This window comes from Callospermophilus lateralis, chromosome 2 (genome assembly GCF_048772815.1).
Source record: "Callospermophilus lateralis isolate mCalLat2 chromosome 2, mCalLat2.hap1, whole genome shotgun sequence".
NCBI classification, from domain to species: Eukaryota; Metazoa; Chordata; class Mammalia; order Rodentia; family Sciuridae; genus Callospermophilus; species Callospermophilus lateralis.
The window spans coordinates 20,966,976-20,992,711 of NC_135306.1; the positions used below are offsets into that span (position 1 = coordinate 20,966,976).

Genomic DNA, 25,736 nt, shown 5'->3' on the forward strand with positions numbered 1-25,736 from the left:
GTTGTTGGTAGTTTCCCAGGAGCATGCCCCTTTCTACTGTTATATCACTAGAAATACACTAGCCATTAAAAGGATGATATTTGCTGAGGACTTCTTTATCTCAGCTTTATTTACTGGTAAGGATCTCTAAAATTATTCTAGCTCTATCACTTTGCCTTATGAAAAGCTATGCACTCACATAATCTCAATCAGAGCGAAGTGGGGAGAAAAGCAATGTTTGAATACCATGAATTAAAGGAAACACAAACAAAAATTGGGGCTGGGTGCAAAGGTACACACATGTAACCCAGGCTTTTCAGGGGGCTGAAACATAGGGATCACAAGTTCAAGGCCAGCATTGGTAACTCAGCAAGTCCCTGTTTCGAAGTAAAATTTTTAATAAAGGGGCTGGGGATGTAGCTCAGTGGTAGAGTGCTTGCCTAGTATGTGGGTTCAACCATAGAACCATTAAAAAAAAAAAAAAAAGATGGGGCTGGGAATGTGGCTCAAGCGGTAGCGCGCTCGCCTGGCATGCGTGCGGCTCGGGTTCGAACCTCGGCACCACATACAAAGATGTTGTGTCCACCAATAACTGAAAAATAAATATTAAAAATTAAAAAAAAGGAAAGAAATTATGCCTTTGCCAGTGATCAATCTGCAACATATCTATCTGTGGTAGATGTGCAGAGATATTATCTTGTGCAAAGAAATTCTATTTGGAAAAATTTATTAAACATTGAGGGAGCCGGGCGTGGTGACACACCCCTGAAATCCCAGCATGCAGGAGGCTGAGTCTGGAGGATTGTGAATTCAAAGCCAGCCTCAGCAACAGTGAGGCACTAAGCAACTCAGTTAGACCCTGTCTATAAATAAAATACAAAATAGACCTGGGGAGGCAGCTCAATGGTCGAGTGTCCCAGATTTCAACCCTGGGTACTGCACACACCCCAAAAAAGTGGAATGCAAAATGGTACCAAACAAACAAACAAAAAAAGAAAACTAAGAGTGAGAGACTTCATAATTCTATAGTATTTATAACTACCTTTTTTTTAGGGGGGGGGGGGTGTTTGCGATGGTGGGGATTGAACCCAGGGCCTTCAGCACACATTCTATCACTGAGTTATATCTCCCATGACATTTTAATAATTAGCATTGAAAAAAAAATTTAATTGTAGACGGACACAATGCCTTTTTAATTTATTTTTATGTGGTGCTGAGGATCAAACTCAGTGCCTCACACGTGCCAGGCAAGTGCTCTACCACTGAGCTACAAACCTAGTCCCCTATGTCTTCTTTCAAATTAATGGACCTCTAAAAAAATATCCTACTATAGGGTTGGGGCTGTAGCTCAGTGAGAGAGTGCTTTCCTAGCATGTGTGCGGCACTGGGTTCGATTCTTAAAAAGAAACCACATAAAAAGACCACATAGAAAGAAACAAATAAAATAAAGGCTTCTGTCCATCTACAACTACAAAACATTTTTTTTAAATCCTACTGTGATAAATTATCATCTATTCACCTCAATTTTTCCTCTAGATTTGGAAATTTGTTTTCTTGATTATATGCTAGTTTATATTTATAGATGCTATGTATAACTTTATTTTGGATAGAGACTAGGAAAATCAAAATACACCTTTCCTTTAGATAACGAAAACCAATCAGAAGTAGGCTGAGTAAAATTAGAAGTGTTTCTGTCATTAAATTGTGGATATAATCAAATGAGAAAGAAATCTGAATGAGTTCATAGTCTATCTCTAATTCTGGGAACATAAGGACCATAAGTAACTTTTTCCTCAGAAAGCATTCTGCTCTAGTAATCGTTAATTCATTAGAGAACAAAAACAACAAAATGCTCTACTTAATACTGCTAATTTTCTGGCAACAAATCTGCAGGTGAGACCAACCTCCCCAGTAGACTGGCAACCACTATTTAGTACCTACTTAATGACACTACTAACTTATGGGCCTAAGAAAGGTGCCTCAACCTAGAACCTACCCCCTTCTCTGTCTGAATTATAGGATTTCTCTTGAAATTGTTTTTTTTTTACTTCACTTGGGGGTAAAAATAAATTAGTCACTTAAACACACCATTTCTTGTGCACATACACACCTCCAGGACAAAGTTAAGTATTCTTTAAAGAGTGACACAAACTTCTGTTCTCTACTTGTGGCAAAGCAGGAAACAAACTCTGTTGAGGGTCTCGTCTCAAATTAAGTACAATGATGGGACCTAAATACTGCTGTGCTAATAAACATGCTAGGTGATAGCACTGATCTTAATCAATTCAGAGTTAAATGGATAGTGATTTTATTACACAAGAGATCTCATTTACAATTTATCACTTCAAAGGGTCTACTATGGAAGCACAGCAAATCACTTCTTGAACAAGCAGTTATAGCAGAAAAGCACAGGTTTAATAGAATCTGGATCTAGTTTCAGATACTGATGCTCTTATGCATTAACCGTGACATGTGCAATCCATTTGAAGTCTCCTGTTTCTTCATTTACATATGTGAGATAACTTACCTAAAGGGATTTTTTTGTAAGAATTAAGAAAACAACTTACAAAAGCACTGAGCACAAGGGCCCATTGTAAGTGCATAATAAGTGATAGTCTTTGATGACAGATCTGTACATTCCTATGTATATGTGTACCTATATGAAAATCATGGATGGTAATAGAAGTGGCTTCACCTTGATTTTTAAAACAAGTCCTAAGGAACATTCCCCACATGACATTCAAAGCAGTATTATATAAGATAAAGCAAAGCAACATACTCAATAAATAAATAATGGAGAAACTGCAGGAGAACAAAGTTAGGAAGAAAATCCAAAATAGTGTCGTCACAGAGGTTTTTGCTGGGCTCTCAAAAACGAGCTTTTCATCACAGTGTCTTTTATAAATTCTATGAGAGCAGAAACTACCTTATACATCTTTGCACCACTCCCAGTGTCTAGATATCTATCCAAAAAAAATTAGCTTACGTGACTATACATTTTCATCTCATTAAGTCACTGCTTTAATGGAATCGGGAAGCAGCTAAGCCATGACTTAGACAAGTTAAAGCCACCAAGTTTCAGCTTAACAATGATCTGAAAAACCAAAGAGATCTGATCTTTGCCAGGAACTTTTCAGCCCATTCTTTTGTAGATCAGGTAGTGACTCAACACAAGGAGAGTGAAGAAACAAGGAAAATAAATATAAATATTTTTAAGAGTAGATATATATATTTATGAAATATGTTCAAACCAGCCCTAATAGCCATAATAAATGGAATCCTAAGAATAAGCTGTCTTATGGGGCTGGGGTGGTGGTAGCTCAGTGGGAGAGCACTTGCTTAGCACGTGTGAGACACTGGGTTCAATCCTTAGCACCCCATAAAAATAAATAAACAAAAATAAAGGTATTGTGTCCATCTGCAACTAAAAAAAGTATTTTTTTTAAAAAATAAGCTGTCTTAAATAAATAACCTAGGCATCTCTAGTCTTTTCAAATATCCTGATTTTTAAAAAAATTGCTAACATCCATGGTTTTCAATAAACAGTCACTTAAATGAATAATATAGAGACTGAATTATGTAACACTGTAATCCTAATGCTGATGTATAATAGGTTCATAGTTTTTTTTGTTAAAGACAATGCAAAACTTCCAGTCATATGAGGGGCATTAGAGAATTTCTTACTGACACTACACTGATCTTAAAAGTGTAAATTTTGCAAAAATTGTTTTGTTTCCATATAAATCAGGACTGTCCAAGGGAGGGCAGCACATTCAGTTATATTGAACACCATCCACACTGCTGAATTTTTTCTAGAGTACAGTAAAATTCTGGCATCCATCTCTGCCACAGTGTGAATTTTTTTTTAATTAAAATTCTGAATAATAAAAATGGAATATGGCTGTGGTATGTCCATAGTACTGTTTAGATAAAAGTACAGGGGCTGGGGATGTAGCTCAGTAGCAGAGTGCTTACCTAGCATGTGTGAGGCCAAATTTGATCCCCTGCAGAACAGGAAAAAAAAACTGAGGTAGTTGCACATTGTTTCCGAATTTAATCAACTCAAAGAGACATTATAATTTGGCTAGCACTTTCTCTAAGCCATTCTTCAGAAAACAGTTTTCTGAATCTAAATGTCACAATGTTCCTATTAGGTTTGAATTATCACTGCAAAATATAATGAAAAATAATTCTCAATTTAATTGTGTTTGCCTAAATAAAAATGCAACACGATTAAGCAGGACAGATTTTCATTTTACCACCTCAACAAACACAAATAAGGACTACACATTTTCTAGTTCTGATTTCTCAGTGCATTCAGACTAGCCTTCTTCCTCAAGATAAACTTACTTTGCTATTAAAAACATATCAAGAGGCTGGGAGTGTAGCTCAGCAGTAGAGGGATTGCCCTACCATACATGGGGCCCTGAGTTCTATCCCCAGCACCAAAAACATGTCAAGAATTTAGAAACTATGTCCACAAAAAGGTAAAATACAATAACATTAAGTGTTTTATAGAAACCTTTTTAAAAAGAAGAGAGGAAGCTCATATAAAAATAACCTTATTTAATAAAGAGTTCCATTAAAGTAAGCTGTCTTGTACACTTATAGACTAGTTCTAGAATGAGGAGAGGAGGAAGGTTTTCTAAAGAGAACTGAGAAAGAGGTGCTGGTTTAAAATGAACTTGGGTGGAGGCAGAGGACAGAGTGTGCTGCCATGAAAACTCACTGAGACAGCCTTCATAGATGGAAAGACACTGTCCCTGTTTGTGGTTCACATCACTGAAAAATAATTACAAACTGGTACTGAAAAAGGTGATGAGAAGTGGCTCTGCAGTGAGATGACCAACACCAGCTTCCTTGGCTATGATCTGGCTGACTTATGATCTCATCATAAAATGGACACAGATAACTCATTTTCTTTTCAAAGTTGTTGGAAAGACTACAATAATGTGATAACGTGTACAGAAATATCCTCTCCCTTTTTTCCTCTTTCTGAATGTACAAAAGGATGCCTCTCCTTTGGTTGGAGGAATAGTCATGAAAATGAAGTTAATCCCATTACACAAAGCCACAGCAGACTTCCAACTTCTGCACCAAATATGGACCACAGCTCAGAGGAAGGCATCTTTATGTGCTTCTGACTTTGAGTTGGAAAGAGCTGCCAACCAGGGAAAGCTGAGCTCTGTGACAACTTAGCAAAGTAGAGGGAAATCTGTCCTGGTTGTACAATAAATTAACACATAAAATGCCACATACCTTCCTAGCTAATGTGAAATATGAGGTTGCCCTGAAGAACAAATACCTCCCAATAGAATGCTCAGATCCAACCAACCAAGATTTGGAAGTGTGCTAATGATTATACAGAAGAGGAACCTTCTATTGTGGTTCTAATGTCTACACTTTAGTTTATTTTTTGAAGCATCTTAACTAATAATTCATCACATCCAGCTTTCAAAACTTGAAAACAGAGATCCTGGGGAAAAAAACATAAAAAAAAATTTTGGCCAAAATTATTATTGTTATTACAATTATTGCAAGACATTACAGATATTTATATTTACTGTAGAAGAAACTTCTACATTTTCAAGAATGCTTTGAATCTGCTAAACCTAGTAACAAAATATTGTTACTTAAAATGAGTGTCAATATTCCTTTGATCTCAACTGCAGAGACTGAAGTTTAATACTTATAAATAAATAATTCATGAGATTTGAGCTTTGAAGAGGATGAGGTTTATTGTTGTTGTTGTCTTGACTAGTATTTTTAGATTTTTATTAAGACTTGTGTTTTCTTCCTTCTCTTCATGTTTGATATACAATCTAATGCCTGGGATAATTTTCAAACTTTTGGTAGTTCTAAGTTTCTTGTAAATCTGATAATCAAACTTCATTTATACTAATTTCTTAGGGCCAAAAAAATTTCTAACTGGGTTCAAGCAAACCAGTAAAAATGAGCTATGTAACAGTCTTTTTTTTTTTTGCCACAATATTAGTTTGCATATTATTTAAAAATTACATATCTTCCAAAAAAAATGGCACCTTTATTCCTTCTTTTACTCCCTTTTACCCCTAAGAAAAGTTAAATATGTGCATTTTCCTACACTGTAAAAAAATGAGGCACAGGACCTAAAATTCTAATTAAGTTAAAAAAGAATGGGTAAATAATTTGATGTCAGGTTTATACCACTCACATTCTATCTGGCTGAATACATTGTGTGAGCAGTAAAGTTAGTGTTGTCTTCTCCATAATTAATACAGAATTTTAAAAATTAAAAATATAAAGTCATTTCTGAAGGAGACTAATAAAAGTGAGAGGTGGGTAAGAAGAAAAAGCAGGAATTAAGGACACAGTGTTTATGACTGTTTCTTTTCTAACAGTTTTTTTAGAAACGGAATCCTTTCTCTACTCAGTACTGCCTGAGAACCACTATGGTTTTGTAAAGTCTGTAACAGTAATTACATGTAATCACCCACAAGTACATTTATTTGTCTTAAGCCTATAAATACTATGTTAGGAATACTAAACTATCTCCATTGGCTTATTTGTAAAAAGAAAAATATATTATATATTTATATTTTTATAAAGTTAACACTGAGGGCAGAGGAAAGGGAATGAGAAACAGTGTATAATCAGTCTCTTGGGACACAGAAACCAAATTGGGGTCTTGAGGCCACCTGGGTCAAGCAGTGTCTGAGGAAGAGTCATAAGAGGCAGAGACGATGAAATTGCCGCTGTTGGAATGCCCAGCCACTGACTGGGCGGCCTGCTGGCTGAGGTTGTTACAGATAAGCACCAGCTGGTTGCTCTGGGCCTCAGACAAGGTGCTGCAGCTCTGATACACACTGAAGTTGGTTTTCCGCCCGGGGATGTTGCCCTTCTCACACATGGTCTTCACCATCTTGGCCAGCTTATTCTTGCCAAGGGCCTGGCAGTTGTACCAATGTAGAGCCGCCAAGTTCACAACTGGCTTGATGGACAAATAGAAAGGGGCATCCTCGTAGCGCATGGCAGGGGGCCGCCTCTGGGCATACTCTTTATAGTCCTGTACCGGGCAGGTCTGTGGGGCATGCTGGGTGGCATACACCCGCGAATCTGTTCCCCCTCTCTTGGTTTTGGCATTCAGATCACCAGTGTCTTGACCCATCCACTCCAAGTACTCCAGTCCTGTTTCTGTTACTCGGAGCCGGATATCACCCCATTTCAAGGTAGATCCATGGAAGCCTGTGCAGTGACCAAAAGCTTTTGTATTATTAAGCCAGACCAGGTTGAGGAGACCCTCAGGGTTATATCGGCTTAGTAGTCCTCTTTTCCGCAGTATGAGCTCATCAGCAAAGGTGAGCTTCATGGACTTGTGTGGCTTATTTCCTTTTCCTTTGCAGCGGAGTTCAATCTGCTTCTGTTTGAGGGCCTCCTGGGAACGCTTGAATTCTTTATCCCTGGTGATACTGTAGCCATACCTGTGTTCTTTTAAGTATCGTTCCAGCCCACACTGGTAATTCGCCAAGCTGTTGGGTTCATACTCAGACCCATCCTTCTGCCTGGCATCAACAAAGAAAGAGGCAAGGTAGGCATCCAACTCCTTGCAAGGGATGACATAAATCTCTCTTGTTTCAGAAGGGTACTTCGAGATGAGGAACTCACGGAAATTGCGGAGCGCAGTCTGTGTGCTCCGGATGGTTTTCTCATTCTGCTCCCTGCTGAGCTCAGCTGCTCTTTCATCCTGGTCTGCAACAAATTGGGGAGGGGAGGGATAGAGAGGGTGTTGATGAGTTCAGACAATGCACTTTCTACTCTGAAATAAAGTTTCCTTTTATAATGAAAAGGGAAAAGAAGGAATCAATTGTACAGAGATCACTGATATAACGCCATTTACATGCCTGTCACAGGATAAAAGCCAACTTCAGTTTCACAAATGTACTACACAAGAATATAGCCCATTACAAAGTGAATTTCTTGTGTCACTGGCACAGTTGTTTGTGAAGGTTTGAGGCAACAGTGAGAATAGAGGTAGCCTTCTTTTTGGGAAAAACAGGGTACAGAAATGTGCTATTTTTCCTATGCAGTATGTGTGGGCCCCATGAGAATTGATCCATTCATTCTGATGATTATCACTTCATTTGTGAAACCAGATGTTTTCTTGGTTCCATTTTATGGAATTAAACTAAAATACCCGAATCTGTTATTTTAACACATCATTAGAAATATGTATTTAAAAATGACTGAATATCTTTTATGGGCATTTGATACTTGCTCTTCTATAGCAATTCAGGTAAAATGTAAGTATTCAGTACATAACTGCAAAGTGGTTTGTAATGAGTGATTTAAAAACATTTAGCATTTTGGAGGAAAGCTTCATGACTATAAAAAAAAGGAGAATTAAATAAGAATTGTCAACTAGGGGCTATGGTTGTAGCTCAGTGGTAGAGTGCTTGCCTAGCATGTATGAGGCACTGGGTTCAATCCTTAGTACCATATAAAAATAAATAAATGTGTCTATCTACCAGAGAGAGAGAGAGAGAGAGAGAGAGAATTAAAATTCAAATATACAAAAGCATACTTTTTGCTTCAATAAATTTGTTTCACTTATGCCATTTTTTTCCAGTTGAAATTATTTATATATCAAAAATAAAGCCACTCATCTTTCCATCAAAAACATGGAAGCCACAGGTTGAATGTAACCTTTCACCAGCTGGCTTCCTTGACTATTTATATGTAAAGCCAAAGGGGCCAGCAAATTGTTTATTTTGGCTCCTTGTTCAAATATCTGTCACAGCAGTTTTCAAACTTCAAGCAAAGACTTTCTAAGAAATAAACATTCACAGACAACTTTAAGGAAAAATTTTCCAGTTCCTCAACTTTCACATGGGATCTTTTCTAAAACTTACTTATCTAAGAGTCTGAGCTTGTTGTCATTGCAACCCTAAATCTTCCGTGCTGTGGGGTATCAAAGACTTTTGAGAAGCGAAGAATAATTTATATATCAATAATTAAACTCCTAGCATTTCCTGTCCTTCTCTGTCTTACACAGATTGTGATATAGATGAAATCTGCCATTAGATATTGGGTGTGGGGCCTGAATTGAGGTGCTCTGAATTCAGGACATCTGAAGACGCTTTATAAGAGAGGCAGGGTAAAACTGGAATATTCTATACAACTACCAAATGATCAATATAATGAAGAGGCTTAAAATTTTATTTATTTCAGATTGATTGTGCTTTAATTCACAAGGTACTTAATAACTATTACCAAATCTTATGAGAGACTGACTACTTACGCTCAATCTTCATTTTCATTTAATAAAATATTCAATAATTTCTACTTACTCTTTACAAAAATAAGCATGCTGAAAATCTTTGGGTGTCAATTTAAAAATGAGTGAGTGGTATAAAAGTGTCTAAGGTTATTGGAAATAATTAAGCAGTATTGGTGGGTCTGCTGAAATGAGATATGGAAGGGGCTGGAGTGTGGGCATCACGTGTGACGGTACCCTGGTGTGGCAGCCAGCTGTCCTACTTCTGCCTCTCTTCCACATTTATTGCACTGAGCCAACCCACTCAGAGTTGATGGACACATTCACACCTCTTCTATTCATCCTTAGCCTGGCCTTTTGGTCATGACTTTACCTCCTTTCTACTGGCCCTCAATCAGATTAGGAAATATTACACTATCTTAAGTCTTTCCCAAGAGCTCGGAATGTATGAGAGGCTAGAAGGGCAAAACTACCCTATTCATTTTACATGAATAAGGGCAAGGAAATGCTTTTAAAAATCAAGTAAAAGGGTAATTTTTTAGCTAATAACACAATCAAACAAGATCAGAGAAAACTGATAATAAAATATACAACTATTACCATTGTCTTGCATGTACCTCTACTTTTAGAAAATCTTCTGATCCATTCCTTTTAAAAAACTTTTTATTGGGTGTAACATACACATAATACAGCAGACTAGTCATTAAGAGCATGTGATTTGTTTTAACAAATGAATACACCTGTGAATTCAGGAATTGCATCAACAAAAAGAACATCACCAGCACCCCAGAAGCCTTTTATTCTTCCAGTCTTTCCCTTGCACCAAGAAAATGGCTATTCTGACTTTAAACATCACAGGTTTGTTTGGACTATTACCATAGCACATGTGAATGGAATCTTAGGAGGCTTCTTTTGCCCAATCTTGTGCTTGTGAGCTTCACTCTCACTGCTGTGCATCTGCAGGCAACATATACTCATTGCAGTGTAACATTCCATTGCATGAGTTTATCACCATTCATTTTCCATGCTGTTGTACATTATGTTTTATTCATTTTCAGTTTGGGGCTTATTTCTAATTAAAACTGCTATGAACATTCTAGAAGGGATCTTTTGGTGATCCTGTGCCCTCATTTCTGTTGGGTATATATTTAGGAAGTGGAAATTCTGAGTTATAAGCAATAATATCCTCAGCCTTAGCAGGTACCAAAAACCAATATTCCATTGGTTGTGCCAGTTTACTTTTCCCACCATGACTATGTGAGTTTAGGTTGTTCCACACCTTCAACAATGCTAAAAAACGTCAGTCTTTTTATTTTATCCATTCTGGTGGGTGTGTAGTAGTATTGCATTGTGGTTTAAATTTTTGTTTCCCTGATGACTAATGATGTTGAACACCTCTTCATATATTTACTGGCCATTTGGATAGTCTATTTTGTGAAGTGCCTGTTCCAAGTCGTTAGCCTATTTTTCTATTAGATTGCTCTTTGCTTACTTTGTTTGGTTATGAGTCTTTCTTAGATATGTGGCTTTCAAATATATTCTGCAGTGTCTTGCTTTTTTTCTTTAATTGTGTCTTTTTAAAATTATTATTATTTCTTATATACCTGACAATAGTGGAGTGCATTACATTCATAATAATTGTGACTTTTAATGAACAACAGTTCTTAATGTAGTCCGAATTGTTGGTAGATATATATGTATATATAACATATTATGTATGTATGTATGTATGTGTATATATATATATATATATATATGTTTTTTCCAAGGTCATGAAAGATCTTCTTTTTCTTCCAAAAGCTTTATCTGTTTTACTTTCACATTTTGATTTGCCATCCACCTAGAATTAATTTTCACATTTCAATATGTCATTCACTAGAATATCATCTACATGTTCATAGAAATTAAGATTATTTTTAAAAAATATGGACCAATATGCATTTGATTTTAATTAACGAATATTCAATCCCCAACACCAACAAATAAGCAAATGGGCAATAGAAGCTTCTGGTACAGTAGTCTAAAAGGGACAAATGGGCACAGAGAGGAGGGTAAGTTAGTTACCCTTCCAGATCAACTTCTGTTACTGTTTCCCTCTGCACTCAATATTACCAACTGATTGGGTACAAATTTTAGGTTCATCTGTTTCTTTCAGGATGGAGAAATAAATATACTATGCATCCTATTTTACACCTTGCTTTTACCATTAACAATGTATTACAGATAGCTCCACAGTATTTTATATGGATATGCCATAATACATTCATCCAACTTATTAATTCCCTGCAGAGATGCATTTGCATTATTTCCATCAGTTACTATTACAAACAATATTGTAACTGTACATAAAAGCACCCATACATGTGTAAATACATATACAGAATGAATTTATGAAAGTAGAACTGCTATACTGATATTGCACTGTAATTTATACTCTTATGAGTATTAGGGCTAGGGTTGTGGTTCAGTGATAGAGCGCTTGCCTAGCATGTGCAAGGCACTGGGTTCAAGTCTCAGCACCATATATAAATAAATGAATAAAATAAAGACCCATAAACATCTAAAAAAAAACTATATGAGTACTAGTTTAATCACCTCTACAGTTAATAATGCATTACCAAACTGTTTAATATTTGCTTATTTAATTGATGAACTATTCCTTGACTTATTTTCCATTTCTTTTTTTTTTTTTTTAACTTTTTTTAGTTGTAGTTGGACACAATAGTTTTATTTATTTATTTTTATGTGGTGCTGAGGATTGAACCTTGTGCCTCCCACGTGCTAGGCAAGTGCTCTACAGCCGAGCCACAACCCTAGCCCTCCATTTCTTTTTTTTTTTTTAATTCTTTTTTTTTTTTAATATTTATTTCTTAGTTTTCGACGAACACAACATCTTTGTTTGTATGTGGTGCTGAGGATTGAACCCGGGCCGCACGCATGCCAGGCTAGTGCGCTACCGCTTAAGCCACATCCCCAGCCCCTCCATTTCTTTTTAATCAGTGAGATTTAATATTTTTTCAAATATTTATCAGTTCCCTGAATTTTCTCATTGAATTTTTTTGTCCTGTCCATTTTCTTTTATTATATTGATTTATAGGAGCTCAACTACATTTAGAAATCTTTATATTTATATGTAAGAAGTTTTTATACTTACATAGTCTTAATTCTTTTTTAAAAAATACCTTTATTTTATGTGGTGCTGAGAATCAAACCCAGTATCTCATATGTGCCAGGCAAGTGCTCTACCACTGAGTCACAACCCCAACCCCTTAATTCTTAATATTTATTAACATATTAGCCTTATATTTTATAAAGTGGATTTAGCCCTCTGTATTACATATATACAAATCAATATACATACACTATTATATATAAATACATACATGTACAAATTCTAGAACCATGTTACCATGCTAAATAACAATGATAGTTGTTGCTCATTACTGATACAATGAAAAAGTCATCTAGTATTTTCTCTTTACAGAATAATGTTAACTTTGGGGTTAAATGATATACATAGACTGATAGAAATCTATTAAAGACTTGTTAAAGAGCTATCTTCCAATTCATATTTTAACAGTGTGTGTGTTTTTTTTTAATCAAATGGGTTTCCAGCACCTGCAACATGATGATATAATGTTTCTTTTGTGGTATTAAAAGATTCCCTACTATAGAAGCATAATTCCATGCCTGTTATGAATCCTACTTGGTCCGCCAGTTCTTCAAAAGTGACTGTCAATTTTGCCCTTTGGTGTGTATCACTTCAGTGGAAAACGGAGTTCTCTCACATCCATCACGTCTTGATATCACATCCAAATCCCCATCTGATTACTACATCAGCAGCCCTTCTTTATATGGGATTTTGGGTTATAGAAAACTTCTAGCTTTATTTACAAAATGTTTGTTTCTATTTCTCTTTAAGGTGATTTCAAAGAGAAGTATTGGGCTAAGACATCTTTGCTATGTGTTCTCAAAGCCAGAATTACTGAATGCTTTGTGATCAAATAATATCTACTCTATGAAGAATCAAATTCCTGAAGATTTTAACATTTACCAATAACTTAGTAGTCAAAACTTACTTAGAATTTTGTTTGAACGAATGTACAGGGTAAGAAATAATTTGTGTTTTAATAATTGTTTACTTAATGCTGGTGGATAAACAAATTTTCAATAAACCAAATAAGATACACTATAAAGACAACTCAGTTTTCTGAAGTATGTATACAGTTCAGCAGGCAAACCAAATGAGTCACGGTTATGAATAAAAAAAAGTGCATTATTATATTATACTAGGGAAGTTGTGATTAATAGGAAATTTTAAAAACAATATGGGCAAAATACCAAAGGCCTAGAAAACTGGATGATACAACGTACTCAGACCTAGAATGTAACTTCAGATCTTAGGATCTGCCCCCACAAATCTGCTCTTCCACGCAATCAGTGTCGGCTCAGTTAACCATGTGCCAAAACCTGAAACCTTGACACCATCCTTGATACTTGCTCTCTCCCTTCTAAGTCTAACCCATTCAGGCATGCTTACTAAGCACCTGATCCAGGTCAGAACTGAGTGACACAATAAGTAAATTTTAGACAAAACAGCACAGGTGCTGTCAAGAAAAATAGCAAGGTGTTGTGAGAGAGAATAAGTAACCCATTTAAGAAGGGGGCTTCAGGATAGCTATCTCAAAAGACCTAAGAAAGAGGAGGCAGCCACGCAAAGAGTAGAAGGGGGAATAGCAGAGGGGCCAGAACATGGGAAATTCTTGATATCAAAACAAAATTTGAGAAAATGAAAGGAATCCAGTGTGCCTGGAGCAAAGTGGTCAAGAGCAAGAGTGGTGTGAGGAAGAGGTTTGAAAGCCCATGGGGCTAGATCACACCGGGCATTATGATCTTGTATTTTATCCTAAGAAAACTAGTTTGTGAGACAACAACATGGTCAGATTTTCATGCTGTTATCATATAAACCTACTCATCTTTTCCTATGCTGAGAAATTTTCAATAAACTGTCTTATACAAGTGGGGCTTTTTCAAGAAATAGAGTGCAGAGGCTGAGTTCATATCTGGATGACCTGTTACAAAAATATTCCCAGATAACAAAATTATTCTTAGCCTGGCTACCTCAGAAGAAGCAGGTAGCCAGGGCCAGAGGAACTAGGGCTACTCAAACCTACCTGGCACCCTTTCCCATGTAAAGGAAAGGTATCAGAGTTTGTAAACATTGTGGGATAAGGTTTGAGGGATCTTAAAGGGTCAAGAGACATCAGCTAATAAATGGATTACACTCACATTATGTTTTTTATTCTGCCTCCCTCATGTTAGACTGTGATTTCCTCAAAGGGAAAGGAATGCTTAGAGATGTTTCTAACTAATGTACCATATCCCAGAACCTTAATTATTTTTTGTGTACGTGTCATCTGTGAATCCTGGGAAATCAGTGTATGTCCTAGCACATCAGAGCTACACAATAAATGCATAAAGACTGACTGAATAATTATACAGACTGCTAACCAAATTTCTAATCCACAGATGCTCAACATGTATTTCAAATAATAGAACATCCCAAGCATCGACCCAAGTATGGAAAGGAAGAAATTCCGGACATGCTTAGCTTTCAAAATGCATTTTTAAAATGTTTCTTTCCTCCAGAACATACACTATTCACATTGGCTAGGGGTTTTAGTGATCTTTGCTGTTACTGACTGTATCACAGTATGGTTTAGGTTATAAGTAGGGAGGGCAGATGAATTCTGTGTAGAAGGAATGGGTAGCTTTAATTCTTCAAAGGAATGGTCACTCATTTCTTGACAGTACCACTCACAACAGCCATGATACTTATTACTTAAACTTTCTCTGAGCATCTCAAAAGCAGCTGTAAAATCCAGGACAGGGAAGTTCACTTTTAGTAAATGTAGTCAACAGACCAAAAGGTTTTCAATTATTGACTTTCAAGAGATCTGTGTGACCTGGAGATGGGTTCCAGAAAAGCCTTTGCATTGGCTCAGGAATGCTTGTAACAGCTGGAGTCAAGTTTTTATGCAGGAGCTTTTCTGTACTTATTTACACTGTCTCTCTGCCTCATTAATCCAATTATTTCCTCCCTTGTTAGGAGATGGCATGGAAAAACACATAATTAGTGCAGTATCTTATGTTCTCATTTAATTTGAGGAGATTTATGTTAGATTTAAATTCAGATCCATTTGCTTCTATTGCTGCAGTACCCAATTTAAAATAAAAATGAACTTAGCTATCACATCCCTGTGTGATTTTATTAAAGTAATACATCTGAAGCAATAAGAAACATTCCCTGATGTTTAACTTCTCTCTTTATTATTTTCATTTCAAAGAAAAGTATTTTGTCTCACTTTCCAGTTGGTAGAAAAAAGAAATGATGTTCTAATTCTCTTTATAAATCAGTGAATGATAAGTCCATGAGCTTATTAAGTAAGAATATATTTTAAATTTGAAAAGCAAAAAGAAATCTGGTGAGACTTATATTTATAAAGCTGAGGTTGGAATTAATATTTAATCCACACTTGTGAGTGCCCACCATGCCCCTAGCACTTTTAAGAAGACCTATGATGTGCTGTGAAAGACAAGTTACTGGTTATGAAGATTATATCATACCTAGGTAGACAGATGACTAACTCACATAAAATCAATTTAAACGATGGTACATGGCACTATGCAATTAGGTATTGAGTTTATGACACAGGCTCTAGGTCCTGCAGGAATTCAGAAAGAAGAAAGACAAGTGAGAAGTCAAATAGAGCTTAAGCTATCCTGGACCAATAATCCACAGGCTGGGACTTGGGATGGTTTTACTGGTTGGGTGCCACTTAGTTAAGCTGAATAGGAGGTAAGGATAACCCTGGAAGAAACTGCTTGAGCAAAGGGAAAGTTTGATTTTTGCTCATGAGGACTATAAACACCAATCCTGATTTTGGAGTGGAGGGGAAGGGCTTCAGCCAGACCAGTGGGGTGGCTACATGGAAGGCTTTCTATGGTAATTGCAAATGTGTAAACAGAGAAGAGATTGACAATGTTAAATGCAAAGAATCTTCAAATTCCAGAAATTTGACAGAATTGCTTAAAAAAAATAAAATAAACCAATACCCATTTCTTTACCTCTAACACCCCTCATTCCTCCTTTACTGTTATTTTCTTCCATAAATCTATCACCACCTGACAGATTACATATTTATTTGTTTTGCATCTGTCTCCCACAGTGGACTACTTGCTCTATAAGAAACAGGACTTCAGAGCTTTATTCCCAAAACTGGAAAAGCACTTAGAAGTAGTAGTATTCAATAGCTGATGGAATTAGCATCAATCTTATTTGTTACAAAAATCATATTTGCCAACAGTCATGTTTCATTTTTGAAAATAGAAATAGCTATTAATTACTGCAATTTGTTTGGGGGGGAGCAAACTATATTTACATTAAAAGTGGAAAATAAGGGCTGGGGATGTGGCTCAAGTGGTAGCACGCTCGCCTGGCATGCGTGCGGCCCGGGTTCGATCCTCAGCACCACATACAAACAAAGATGTTGTGCCCTCCGAAAACTAAAAAATAAATATTAAAAAAAAAAGAAAAAAAGAAAAAAAAAAAGAAAAGAAATTGTAATAACTTGTAAATGCTATAAAATATAATAAAAAGTCAGTGTCTTCTCTATCCTTTAAACACACAACTCCTTGCACATTTTTATGCTTTCTCCTAGAGCTTTAAAACTAGGCTATTTTCTAGGATTGTTAACATCACTAATTGAAGCCAGACATGTATGCTATTATAGCTATCTGACCAGCAAATTATTTTTATGCTCAGTTAATCTTTTCCAATAGTAGGAGTAAAGTATATTTCTCACATACATGTTCAGGAACACTAAAATTTAGAACAATAATACCAGCTAGTCCAGTATGGGTTTTTTTTTTTTTTTTTAATTTATTTATTTTTTTTAGTATTTGGTGGACACAACATCTCTGTTTGTATGTGGTGCTGAGGATCGAACCTGGGCTGCACGCATGCCAGGCGAGCGCGCTACCGCTTGAGCCACATCCCCAGTCCCAGCATGATTTTTTATAGTATTGTTCACTGAAGCAGAAATCACTTAAATAAACATTAGTTATCTGTCTGTTTCTCTTGGATGTATGCTATGTGACTCCAGAGCCTCTGAAGAAATTTCTCCTTAATAAAAATTTTAAAAATAGAAATTAGAGCACAAAAAATACTAGTATTTATTAAACCAATACAAGATTGGGAAAAGGCCTACTTCTCTTTTTTTACCCACACCACTTGTTATCTCTACACATGCATTAAATCAGGCCAACGAGCAAGGTGGGGGTGAGACATCACATGCATAAAGGAGACAAAGCAAGGGCCTTGCAGATCCTCACAAAGGGAATTAATTTACAGTCAATGAGGGGCAGAAATCTGCATTTTTAGATGGTTCTAATGTAGGTGTAATCTACAAGGCCACGTTTTGAGAAACAGTTCTCCCTCTCTTCCCCAGTAGGCCCAGACAATGACTTTTCTTCCTGCAGTAAGCCTCAGCCTGAGCCCTGTCTCAGTTATAGTACCTGCCATGCTACTGAACAAATGACAGTTTTCCTGGTCTGAAAATGTTTATTTCTCAGGCAGAACAGTTGCTGGAAACAATAATGGTTGTTTCAGTGATTTCTTTTTAGTAAAAAATACTATCAAAAATCATACTAAACTGACTGGTTGTATGATTAGACAAAATAATGGTTGAGTTAAAAGAATTATTTCCCTAGAAACCAACTAGATACACATCTTTTTTTTTTCTTTGAACCAATATCTTTATTTTTTATTTTTACGTGATGTTGAGGATCAAACCCAGCGCCCCGCGCATGCCAGGCGAGCACGCTACCACTTGAGCCACATCCCCAGCCCTAGATATAGATCTTTTATTTTGTAACTTCTCTGAAATCATCCTTAAGTTCAACACTGTTTTCCTAATTGCCAAAGAGCATTTTTAAATCTTTGTTGACCCTTTCCACCTGACATAGGTGGTGTGGCCAATGGCGCTAGCTTTGCCAATAAGAATTCCTGGTTTCAAATCCCAGCAATACCATTCACCAGCTATGTGAATCCATGTATGTTTTTTAGCCTATTTTTTTTTTTAATTGTAAAGTGGGTGTAAGTGCTCTTCTCTCTTAAAAGTTGTATTAGGATTGAATAAGATGGAAAATAAACCACTTAGCTCTGTGCTGGACACACAAATCATCAAGTTAAACCTTTTAAATATACTGTTGCTTAAAAAATGTGTTCCAGGGACTGGGGTTGTGGCTTAGTGGTGGAGCTCTTGCCTAGAACACAGTGTGAGGCTCTGTGTTCAATTCTCAGCACTGCATATAAATAAATAAAGGTCCATTGACAACTAATTTTAAAAAATGTGTTCCAAATTCACTAAATCAGCCTTCCCAATTCGCCTGAGCTCCTCCTCTACTGATGCCTTAATTTGTAGCAAACACTTGCTAATTCTTCCCAACTAGATTCTATAAAAGTCACCCATGTTAGGCACTCATGCATAAATGAATATCCAGTCATAGACATGTGAACAACTGAAGTTAATCTAAAACTCTTCAGAGACCTCCATTCCACCAGATTGAGCGTCATATGTATTATGAGCTTACTGTGTTGCTGTAAGGGGCACTATGAATCTGCAAATTCAGTACAGTATTAAACAAGGGTACAGCTATGGACTTCTCTCTCCTAGGACTGCTGCTTTTTTGAATTAATAAAGAAAATAAGACAGAAAAAGGCAATCTTCTGGCAGGGGTGAAAAGAAACTAGATGGAACTCCTTAATCTCAAAGTTAATTCTAAGCCACAGAAAAGAAATTAAGCATTCTGCAGCAAAGTAAGGGACAAAGGAGAGGAGAACAAGAGAATAAATATTGTATTATATTCATCACAATAAGATGCATTTTTTCTTGGCCAAAATATATTCTTAAATCAACTTTAGAATGTGGCTGCATTTGCAGGCTTACCAGCATGAAAACCACATGACGGTAATTAATGTAATAAATCATCCTGTGGACTTTTCTACACAATCTGACAGTACTCCTTGATATATTGCTTATTAGAGACTATAGAAATCTTTCCTCCACTTTTTTATTATACTGCCAGAGACACTGAATCAAGAGTACCTTCTTCTGATGTGCCTGAAATATCTGCTGCTGGTATAATACATAAAATATACAGTGAGCTGCTGCCATCAGGCTTTGATATTTAAGACATCATATGTGATTTCCAAGAAGAATCCTTTTTAACTCTATGATCATATTCCTTGACTTCAGTTAGTGGTAGAAGATCATTAGAGATGTGACATTTACATTTTCCAGTTTTGATAAATAAAGCCACAGCTATACATGTCTACTCCTCCTTAGATCATTCTTTAATGATTCTATTATAGCACAGAATATTTTAAACAGACATTAATTACTTCATCAACCCATACACACTCTTTCATTGTTTTCAACATCTGATCCTTCACATAAAAAAAATTTTTATTGAACATTTAATCCTTTCCAAAATTAAAAATGAGTCCTTGCACAGTTCAGGAATATAGTTTTGACTGCCCTGCACACCCTTAAATCTGCTGTGCTTAAATTGCTTCTAATTTATAATTTATACCTGAAGTTTAAAAAACAGATAATTCAAAGGGTAACTTCACATAAGGAAAAGGTTGTTTTATATGTATTTTTCTTCTAATAAATTTGATTAGTTTTATCATAAAATAAGTTAACATAATCCCCCCCCCCCAAAAATAAAACCCAAAGGATACAAAGAAGGTAAAAACTGTTAAATCTGTCATCCAAAGACTGGATACATTTTGGTATGTATCTTTCTAACTTAAATATTCCCCCTTCAGTGCTGGGGATCAAATCCAGACTCTCATGCATGCTAGGCAAGCATTTTAATTAAAAATATTACTCTTGTGGGCTGGGGTTGTAGCTCAGTGGTAAGTGCTTGCCTAGCATGTGTGAGGCACTGGGTTCAATCTTCAGCACCACATAAAAATAAATAAATAGAATAAAAGTATTGTGTTCATCTACAACTAAAAATATATTTTTTTAAAAAAATTACTCTCACCTGTGCAGTGATGCAAGCCTGCAATCCCAGTGGCTTGGGAGGCTAAGGCAGGAGGATCACGAGTTCATAGCCAAACTCAACCACTTGGCAAAGCCTTAGGCAACTCATTGAGACCCTGCCCCTAAATAAAATACAAAAAGGGCTGGGGATGTGGCTCAGTGGTTGAGTGCCCCAGGTTTAATCCCCAGTGTGTGTGTGTGTGTGTGTGTGTGTGTGTGTGTGTGACCACCAAGAGTCTATTTAGGACAGAATGGACTTCATTTTTCTTATTTTTCTCAAAAAATATAGCCTTATCATATATTTAAGAGAAAAACTGTTAACTCAGTTATGCTTAAAGAAGTTATTATTTTTGACATATTCCCCCCCAACTTTTTTTGTACTGGGGATTGAACCCAGAGGTGCTTAATCACTAAGCCACATCCCCAACCCTTTTTTTATATTTTATTTGGAGACAAGGTCTTGCTGAGTTGCTGGACTCAAGATCCTCCTGCCTCATCCTCTTGAGCTATTGGGATTATGGACATGTGCCAACGTGCCCAGCTTGGTATATTTTTTGATTATCTAAAACTATAGATTTGAAGACCTGAATAGACTTTAACACTGAACTTAGTGACAAAGAAATTTCTTCCTTAGCTCCTGGGCGTTCCCTATGTCCACTTCTGCTTCCATACCACAATCTAAGTGAGCCTTTTAGATCCCCCAGCTGTTCCTGCCATTCCTTTGCTCAATGTCCTTCCATGAATCCCTATGGCCCTTCACAAGGCTCTGGTATCCTAACTCACCAATAGAATCTAAAATCAAACTGACCTGGTTTACTTCATTCCAGTCACAGTGGCTCCCATCCAATTTTCATATGTGCTCTTCTTTTAGTATCTCAGGAGTGCCTACTCTCAAAAAGTTCGCACAAGCCAACTGTCCACCAGGAATACACTGCAGGCTTCCATTTCCTAACCGCTCATCCTCCATTCTCAGTTCAAGTGTCTCTTCCTTAGGGAATTTTCCAATACCCTCCCCCTACTCTAATTGATCCTCTGTTCTTTACTATCACAGCATTTCTAACAATTTATAATTATCTATTTGCGTGATTATTTGACCAATGTCTGTAACGTAAGCTCTAAGAGAAGCTGTGAGGTAAGGGACTCTCCCTCCCACGGATTCATCCATGTTTAAAGAAATGAATAGCAGGTACTCTTAATATTTGTTAAATAAGTGAATTAATTTGACTTTTAGAATAAATACATTAAAACTACATAAGGAAAATATTTGACCATTAGAATAAATATTAAGCCTACATAATAAAAATATAAAGCCAAAAGAAAACACAGAAAAGTAAATCTTTTTCTTTTTAAAAATTTTACTGTTTGTATGTGTGCTTCAACATTCAACAAAATATAGTCACGGCCTCAATGTGGGAGGCATTGTTTTAAGTTGTCCTGTTTATGTCCTTCTCAGTTGTTAAGTACATCTTTATTCCTTCCTCTGAGGACAAACAAGAGCAGCTGGAGAATGGAACTAGAAAAAGAAGAGCAATAGTAGTTTTGACAGTGAAACTGTTGGAGGAAAAAAGCAAACTGAGGGGAAGCTGGTCCTGGGCCTAGAACAGCACTTCCAATTAAGATGGAGGATGTGAAACTCTCAAGAGAAGCACTGCAGTAACAAAGTGAGCCTTGTAGTTAAGAGCACAAATGAGAATCCCAGCTCTCCCGCTGCCTGAGTAACTTTAATCTTCCTGTGACTTAGTTTCTTCTTCTGTAAAATGAAAGTAATTACAGTCCTAACATCACAAAGTTGTGAGAACTGAGTTAATGTAAATAATTAGTGAGATAATTAGCATCCAAGAAGTGGTGGCTAGTATTATTGCTATTTTGAATGCAGTAATGAAAGGGAGCTAACAGCATATGACCCTGTGTCCTGAAGAGGGGTTTGGAAGTTAAATAAGAATCATCCTTTGTTAACAGTTCATCAGTATGACAGTCAGAACTGGGTGTTTGAGAAGTGCTTTTCATGAGTTTACTGAAATTTTCTGGCTTCAATGACTGAGAACAAACAAAAACAACATACAAGGTAACATCTGATGAATTTATGACATGAAATGCTACACCCACAATAGAAACAATTATTACAAAATTTTGATTAGGAACCATTTCTTCCTTTAAATTTATATTCAATTCACAATCGCATATCCTAGTAAGGATCAAAATATGGAGGCATCTTGTACTGAAAATGCAAAATGAAATAAAAAACAAAAAGGAGTTATAAATCAACTATAAATAAAAGATATGGCACATAAAGCAAAAGGAAAACAGATAACACATAAAAATGGAAATGTACAAAACTCTAATAAATTACCTTCTTCTCTTCTGAGTTAGACTATTAATATTCATTAAATTCTACCCAAGAAGCAATAACCTAATGGACAGGAGGATGTTAATTTCTCTAAGTGGGTCAGTGGATAATAACAAAACACATTTTTGAAAAATTCATTATAAAATAAAAATTAGAGTATTTTCCTATGGATTAGCATTCTATTACCCATTTATAAGTATAAGCAAAACAGGAAAATGAAAGCTTTTCTCTTAACAATGAGATAGTTGCTTTCCATAACACAGAATCATAATTCAGTAGCATTAAATATAATAGCATACAAAGTGTTATAGCCAGTGACCTATAACATAAATCCTAGTATACTCTAGAGACTAAAATTATTCAGTAAAATATAATCCCAGGCATTATTTTTAAGGAAAATATATTTATATTCATTAATCAAACCTTAAAGTCAAATTCACAGAAACAGTAGCTACTAGAACTATAAGGATTCTTTATTTTCCTTGCTGATTAAAGTTCAGGGTGTAAAACTAGGTAATAAGCTTTTATTTTAAAAAAAGTTCTCAACTATAATCAGTCATTTCATTTTTTGTCTTTCCAAGACTTTCTGATTTTATACCTCTAGGTAAAAATAATTTTTGAATAGCCCCCAAATACGTATATTTATTTACATGATGTATATATCCTATTGCCGATCAACACATTTAAAGTTAGTAAAGTTTAATTTATTTCTTAGTTTAAATAAAAATATAGGAAATCTAGTATTTTCTTCTGGCACCACAATGAAGAGCACTGAGCCACATCACTCAGTGACAGCTCCCTCACTCCATTAAGTATCATCTTGTATTTTTACCTATTTTTCTGTATTATTATACAATTATTTATACTTCTATGGGGAAATTAATAAAATTGTTTCTATCACTTTAAAAGATGAGGAAAGGAGGTCAATAACAGGTTTACTTATGCATGTCGGGTAGAAATGACAGCAAAAGTACTAAGATTTACTGGTCAGTCAGTGCTCAGTGAAAAAAAACATGCACACTCCTAACGTTTTAAAACCCTCATATTATTCTGACAGAAACACCCAAAAATGAGACTAGGACTCAGTTCTTACATAAATGCAAATTGAGACAACAATGAGATCTATTTCTCACCCAGATCTGACTAGACTATTATCAAAAGACAGATTGAAACACATGTTTGGCAATGACTTGGAGAAATTAGACCACATACATTGCTGGATGGAAAGTAAAATGGCATAGCCACTTAGGAAAACAATTTGGCTATTCCTCAAAAAGTTAAACAGAGAGGTACCATATGACCCAGCAAGTTCACTCCTTGGTATGTAACGAAAATTGAAAACATATGTCTAACCCAAAATTTGTACATGAATATCCATAGCAGAGCATTTTTTCATAGTGGTCAAAAAAGTGGAAAAAAACAAATGTCCATCAACTGATGAAAAAAATAAACAAAATGTAGCATGTCCATACAATAGACTTTTTTCAGCCATAAAACTGAATGAAGTACTGATAATGTGGATGTGTCTTGAAACACTATGCTAAGTGAAAGAGCTAAGTCTAAGAACTGACAAAGTTTGAAAGGAATGTTTCGATTTGGGGACAAGACATTATATGTTTGGCCAGAGGTGAAGGAGTAAGATAGGATTCTATTTGTAGAGTGAGTTAATTAAACGAGTTGTCAAAATCCAGAGCCAGGCAGAAACTGAAGACTTCAAACAATTCTTGTGGCAGAAAATCTTACTGCATGATTCTTTATTGAATGTTTTCATTTATATGAGACATCTGCATAGATAAATCCACAGACACAAAAAGCAGACTGGTGGGCTGGGGATGGATGTGGCTCAAGCGGTAGCGCGCTCGCCTGGAATGCGTGCAGCCCGGGTTCGATCCTCAGCACCACATACAAACAAAGATGTTGTGTCCGCCGAAAACTAAAAAATAAACATTAAAAAATTCTCTCTCTCTCTTAAAAAAAAAAAAAAAAAAAAAAAAAGCAGACTGGTGGCTGCCAGGGCTGGCTGAAGTTCCTGAAGGGAGTGGAGAAGCAATGGAGTAACGAAACATTCAGGAATTATAGAGTGGTGATGGATGTACAACTCTGAATGTACTAGAAACCACCAAACTACACACTTTAAAGGAGAGAATTTTATGATATATGCATTATGTTTCAATAAATGAGAAAAAAATGGCAGAAATTGCTGGCTGTCCACCAAAATCAAAACTTCCAAGCTATACTATACTGACAAATCTCACTCAAAATTGGTGCCTGGGTAAGGTTTTCTGCCTCAAGAATTACCTGAAGGCTTTGGTTTCTGCCTGACTCTGGTCTTTAACCAACTGTTTAATTTGCTAACTTTACACTGTAGTGTGTCAATCTATCCCTTTACCCCGGTCAGACACATTTTATCTATTCAAATTAAAGACCACTCCTTCCAAATTCTGTCAGCTCTGAGACCAATAATCTGAGAGAATAAATGGTGGGCGTGGGTTCCAGCTACTGCTGAATCTACCATGAACTTTTATAAAGATAATTTTCAGCTTTTGTTAATCTCTCCTTGATTTCTGAGTCTGTGGCTGGCAACTGGTGATGGGCCAAGCTGTATGAATCTCAGTCAGCGGAGTCAAGGTTCTATAGCCTACCTTCCACAGGGACAGGGCTGTAGCCCTGACAATAACAGACCAGTGTAAATAAGGGATGTATAAGTACTTCCACTTTTTTCATTTAAAAATATTTTGTCATTTTTAATTTTTAAAAATTTTTTAAATGGTACAGACACAAGACCTTTTTATTTATTGTATTTTAGTTGTTGATGGACCTTTATTTTTTATTCATTTATTTATAAGTAGTGCTGAGAATCAAACTCAGTGGCTCACACATGCCAGGCAAGCACTCTACCACTGAGTTACAACCCAGCCCTATTTTTAATTTTTAAAAGGAATACATATTCATTATAAAATTTTAAACCAAAAAAGCACACAGAATAAACAGTAGGAAGTTGTTCCCTTCTTCTCTCACTTTGAAACTGTTTCCTTAACATCCA

The 25,736-nt window shown here is 36.0% G+C and overlaps 1 protein-coding gene across 3 annotated transcripts in view; it reads right to left on the bottom strand.

The window, feature by feature from the left end:
* Window positions 1-25,736, bottom strand: part of Kiaa1958 (KIAA1958 ortholog) — a 137,607-nt gene that overhangs the window by 22,417 nt on the left and 89,454 nt on the right. Inside the window, exon 3 of one of the 3 annotated variants that reach the window (XM_076845670.2) lies at window positions 7,624-7,707. The exons of 1 other annotated variant lie outside the window; for it this stretch is intronic. In XM_076845670.2, coding sequence (XP_076701785.1) covers window positions 7,624-7,707 — 84 coding nt within the window. Of the gene's footprint in view, window positions 1-6,661; window positions 7,708-25,736 lie in introns of those variants that run through there. One more of the 3 variants, XM_076845669.2, reaches the window with a different exon arrangement.